The sequence below is a fragment of the Oryzias melastigma genome, linkage group LG18 (assembly GCF_002922805.2).
Source record: "Oryzias melastigma strain HK-1 linkage group LG18, ASM292280v2, whole genome shotgun sequence".
Lineage (NCBI taxonomy): Eukaryota > Metazoa > Chordata > Actinopteri > Beloniformes > Adrianichthyidae > Oryzias > Oryzias melastigma.
This window is the reverse complement of record NC_050529.1, coordinates 18514456-18519905: the sequence shown is the minus strand read 5'-3', so window position 1 is coordinate 18519905 and position 5450 is coordinate 18514456. Positions and strand designations below refer to the sequence as shown.

Below are 5450 nucleotides of genomic sequence, written 5' to 3'. Positions count from 1 at the left end.
TTGTGATTTATTTTTCATCTCCTGTAAATTTCATAAGAAAAAAAACAATTAGCAGGTACTGTTTTTTCATTCACAAGCCTCTGTGTCCAAGAATTGAACGCTGACCGAACACGTGACCGAATCTATCAAGCTGATTGGCTGCAAGCGATGTCTACAGGCATACAGGAGCAGATTTCTGTATGATTATTTGATAATATGGAAATTAACATTGATTTAATACTAAATTTGTAACTTAATTCTTGTAGTTCGCTTGATTAACTTTCCAACAATACCCTCCTTTTGTGGATTGGACAAGTAATGAGAAAGTTATGACAATTTAAAGACTCTAATCTTTGTTTCTGGTCACAAAAATGTCATCGTTTTGCTGTTTATTCATGAATAAAATTATACCCTACTTTTGATCACTTAACATCCCATAACTTTCTTATTCTTTCAGCTATCTTAATTATCTTTATACCATTGGAATGGTCTCTTTCAGCCCTTTCCATTGATATAAATATCAGAGCAATCCACCTAATTTGAACATTTTTGTCACATACCTATATTTTGTCATATTTAAAACTTTAAAAAAAAGGAAAAACTAGAAAAAAACAGAATCTCGTTTTTAGATAACCGTTTTGCAAATCCCAATAGTGAAACTGGTGGCAAGTTTTGTCATTTATTCAAACTGAAACAGAAAGCTATTTAAAAAAAACTGGCATTAGGCCAGCTTAAATTTTTTTGACATCTCATTTGACTTTAATGTAACCAAAGAGGGATGATGGGGAAAAAAATGCTTTGATTCTAGTGTAAACACAGTCTGTTTTGACTGTGCTCCTAGATGTCATCCCGCCAGCTAGATAAAGTGAAGGAATGTGTGCATTAAGGAGCAGACAGAGGCAGGTGTGTCTGCACCTCACGCATGCGCACTCACTCGCTCGCTCGCTCATCCACGCACGCGGGATGTACTCACAGTCGAGGTGTTTCTTCTTGGGTCCGCTGATTTCATGCGTGGTGGCTTTACACACAGCCTTGCTGATGGCAGAGCCAGTCATGCTGTGCTGAGCCGCTGTGATCCGATCCGTGATAGATTGGCCCGACATCGCTTCACTATTGTCCACAAAAAAAGCACGAAGAAACCTGTTCTGTCACGGAGAGGTTTCAATCACACACCCTAAGGTGAATGGCTGGCTTTCAGGATGCTGGGTGTCCTTTCTTTCGGTGCAATAAAATAATTTCTCTTCACTTAGAACAATTTGCGGCTGTTTCTTCCACTTATCTTGCGAGGAATCAAAACACACTAATGTAAGCTAGTCTGTGTTAGCTAATGTTTCCGTTGCAGTGCGCGAACCAGGAAAGAGTCCCACTGAGGAATTCAGAAACACTTAGGATTACTTTCTGGCCACAAAAGAACATAGCGAACCGACAGTTTGGATTCACCTGAAAGGTTGGGTTACATTCAACCAGGAAAAAGACGAGTAATCCCTTTGAAAGCAGAGCGAGAAAAACGCCAACAATTCAGAAAATGTGAAGGAGGAAAAAAACTGTTTTCTTCCACGTCAACTTATTAGCTTAAGCTTTTTTTTTAAGCTAACACTTCACTTTTGTGTGGCAAAGTTTTCCTTAAAGTCCCGCTCGGGTGAAAAAAAGTGGCTCAAAATTGAAGTGGACATAGTTGGAAGTTTGCTCAGCCATGGCGTGAAAAGTGACAGCCGGAGCGACGCCGTTTCCACTGACGGGGTTAGCCGAAGAGCTAGCGGTGTTAGCCGACGTCCCAGCCGGCCGGAGCGCGCGCGGACCCGGCAAGTTGAAAAATGACAACTCCCTGAGCGCGGTCCTTTCCCCTGGCGGTCCTGGAGCTCGGTTGGTGCTGGGGAGCCGCCGCCTCACACAGCTTCTTCCTCTGCCCCCCTCAGTCGAACCAGTGCGGTGCTGCTCCGGTGAAGTCTCGCCGGTGGATTCCCTTTACGAACTGACTGACTGGCTGCTGCTCTGCCGGACAAAATGGCAGCGTAAAAAATCAGCTGATCTCACAACTGTGCTGCGTTCAAATGTCACTGGAATGCTCGGAAATTTGAATATTTATTTAATATTTGAGCTGACGGAAATCAAACAAAATTTTGATTCGTACATTTTTGTTGACAGAATATGTGTTGATAACATCAATCTGACCATATAAAAATTAAACATAATTTTAATCAAATAACTCACATATGTGTAAACTTAAAGACTTCATTTTTTTAATTGAAATATTTAACGCATTTTCAGAACAATCAAGTGAACTAATGGTCTTTTTAATCAACCTATATTAAAAATATTTACATGATGCACCAATTTTTACCTGATTCAATTAAAAAAATATGTTTTCAATAGTATGAATTGCACAAAATATTGAGTTTGTGTAACTTTCCGGTCTGCTGTTCCGTTTAAACGAAAAGTGAAAGCACCCGGAGTTACTCTTCACTGTGTGAGTTATTTCCTACAGTACATGAATGCCTCATGGGTTTATTGGCCAAATCCTGATAAGCGATTGAAGCATTTGAAGCGTCATGCTTCAAGTTATCATGGAATTTGTGGACAAATCTACTTAAATAAAATAAATATAATAATTCACATGTAATTACAACAAATTAAAGAAGTTTTGTTTATTTCTCACTTAAAAAAAACTTTTTTGCATAAGGAAGAATTGCCATTCAAAACTGCCCTGTCCTTGTTTGACTCCAGACTACATGTGGAACAGAGTGTGCTGAAAAATCCCTGGAATCCGCTGGTGCAGCTCATGACGATCTCATACCGGATTGGATCTGGAGGTGCTGACTGCCGTTAAACCGTCTTGGGGGAAAATGGGAAGAAATCAGGCTCATTTCCCATCCGGAATGAGCAATTCATCCACAGCTGCTTTCAGTGCAGTCCAATAATGAAGGCTGATGGATGGCTGGACATGATCTGACTGCATGAGGTCAGTCTGAAAGAGGCATGCAGCTGTAAATAACACAGGTCAGTGTGAAAGTTTGCTTTTGTGGTTCAGATTTGTTTCAAGATCTAGAAGCAAAAGATCAAGAATGACTTGAGTTTCAGACTGGCAGCTGCAGGTTGCAGTATTTCTCACCCGTGTGGGAAATTCTGCAAGCTGGCCCCAGCAGCAGCACCGGCAGATGAATTCCTGGGATCTGCTGAACTGTCAACAGTCAGTGATGTGAAACAGAAGAAATCAGCACTTGGATGCTCAGGTGTCTTTCTCTCTATGAACAATCGCCAGCCTGACTGTGCGCTCCTCACAAGGTTGATTTCTGCTGCCAGATTTGACGGGAGTGCTGACAAATGTGAAGGCTGCAGAAAATGAAAAAGGAAGCGAGATCTGCAACTGCGGCAGGCGGAAGTGGTTAAACGCTGCAGAGAAACTCGGGGTCAAATTCTCAGGTTCAGCAATGCAAACAGTCTCTCCTGACTGAATTCATTTTCTTAAGTCAATATGCTAGCGGGAGAATCATTGTTTTATTGCTACACATGCATTTCTTTCATTTTCATTTCATGCTCCTTTATTTGCCAACAGAAAAGGAGCTTTGCACATGCAGCATTGATGTGCAGCACCACAGCTACTGGCTGGCAGACAGTTAGACTCATGCCCCGCGGGGAATCTCCCAAAGCAGCTGCATTGTCTATAAGAGAAGGAGGTAAACCCAGGGTGAGTTGGAGAACCGTAAATATAACATCCCACTCTGCGTGATGCCAGACATCCAGAGTGCTGTATTGCCATCTGCAGGCAGAAGACCCGAACCCCTCATTTCCATGGCAACTGCATGTGTGGACGCCCTGCCAGAGCTCCTGTAGCCCCTGGCAACGGGGCTCTGAGCTGGGATCAGACTCCTATCTGCTCCCGTCAATCACGATTTGAGCCCAAGGCTGGTGTGTTTTTAGAGATAGGAATAAATCCATTACTGGCCGCGCGACAGGATCACCTGCAGCTCCAGCAGAGACGACTAAAGGAAGTGTGATACTCTGACATAGTCCGTCTATGATGTGCACTGGACCCTCGCCTGTCAGGGGGGGATAGTTTGCAGTGCAATTACTATGATGGCGATCGGTGCAGTTCTGCAACAAGAGATGCATAATGAATCCAGATGCACATTATGACCTTATATCAAACAAGCTTCAATTGCTAGTGCTTGATTTCCAGCAGAACGTTTTCAATAATGCTGATTATGTGACATATCAAGCCCATAATTTCCCCTGAGTGGTATTGTTTAGAATGGTCCAGGCAATTCAGGTGGACATTCAAAATTGAATCGATTGTGTAGTTTTGCGTCATAGAAGTGCGACTACAACAAAAATGAAGCTAACAACAACAACATTGGAGGTAATCCAGCAGGAATACAGCCAAAAAGAGGAGAAAACTTTGGGCTGGGATCTTGAGTCAGGTTTGTATGGAGCCAAGTCAGCGCCATAAAGATTTGAAACCCAAATAAAAACAACTTGAAAAATTCAAGCTAAAATTTTTGGTGTAAAGCTAAAAAAAAAGAAATGAAAGTGTCTGAAACTTTCTGCAATTTTTATGTAAACGTAATAATTTTCATGTTTAGATTTTCCGTTTTTAAGATTCAAAACTCAAAATATCAGTTTCAAAACTTTTTTTTCTTTTCTTCTGTTTCACCTTTTTTTTTCCCGGTCTAGACTCTGATAATTTCCGGTTAGAAACTTTTGAACGAAGGGGCCAATCAAATCGATGAGGGTGGTAACCTCAGTCCTGGTGCATTCACTGATTCTGGGAACTTGGATAATTACAATCACAAAATGTCTGTACATGGCTCCTTCCCCTTGCCGGAGCCGGCTGCAACAAAAATATTGTTTTAAGCTTTCAACCTAGTGTAAAGAAGGGTGTTTTGACCATCCAAAACGTTGCTTTTTATGCTTGTTTCAAAAGTAGCACTTAAATCACACCATCTTGTGTTGTCCCAAGACAGGTGTAAATAACAGCATCTAATTGAGTGTCCAAAACGCCGTTCTAGCACATTCAAAGTGCTGTTTTGTAGTGTGTACGGGCGTCAAAAACACTGTTATACTTGAATAAAATGTCTAAGGCCAAAAAATAGGCCTAGATGTTTGCTGTGGATAACTGGTTAACATAGTTTCACTTTTGTTTTCTAACTGCTTTCGCTTGCATCCATGGTACAGATATTACAGACATTTCTGACCGTAATTTTCCAAGTTCCCAGAGTCAGTGAATGCACCAGGAGTGAAGTTACCACCCTCATCGATTTTGATTGGTATTTTGTGTTAGCCCCGCCCCAACACGCCAGAACGGGGCCAACATTTTCAAACCTGAAATTTTTAGATTTGAAACTGGGAAAAAAAAGAGTTGAAAGTGGAAAAAAAGATTTGAAACAGAAAAAAGTTTTGAAACTGAAATTTTGAGTTTTGATACTTAAAAGCAGAAAATTTGAAGTAATTGAAATAATTAAGTTCATATTAGA

General features: G+C 41.1%; 1 protein-coding gene and 1 long non-coding RNA gene across 6 annotated transcripts in view; one reads left to right on the top strand and one right to left on the bottom strand.

The window, feature by feature from the left end:
• The window catches only part of si:ch211-200p22.4 (phosphatidylinositol-binding clathrin assembly protein), a 76284-nt gene extending 74283 nt beyond the window's left edge, over positions 1–2001 (bottom strand). For 2 of the 4 annotated variants that reach the window (XM_036216706.1, XM_036216705.1), the window contains exon 1: positions 953–1999. In XM_036216706.1, the coding sequence (XP_036072599.1) occupies positions 953–1082 (130 nt within the window). In that variant the 5' untranslated portion in view covers positions 1083–1999. Of the gene's footprint in view, positions 1–952 lie in introns of all 4 variants that reach the window. The other 2 variants (XM_036216704.1, XM_024288372.2) reach the window with 2 other exon arrangements.
• LOC112156177 overlaps positions 1–4340 on the top strand; it is a 6988-nt gene extending 2648 nt beyond the window's left edge. The window contains exons 2-4 of one of the 2 annotated variants that reach the window (XR_002920927.2): positions 2704–2976; positions 3533–3664; positions 3743–4340. This is a non-coding gene — a long non-coding RNA (uncharacterized LOC112156177). The remainder of the gene's footprint in view (positions 1–2703; positions 2977–3532; positions 3665–3742) is intronic. The other variant, XR_002920928.2, reaches the window with a different exon arrangement.
• The last annotated feature ends 1110 nt before the right edge of the window (positions 4341–5450 follow it).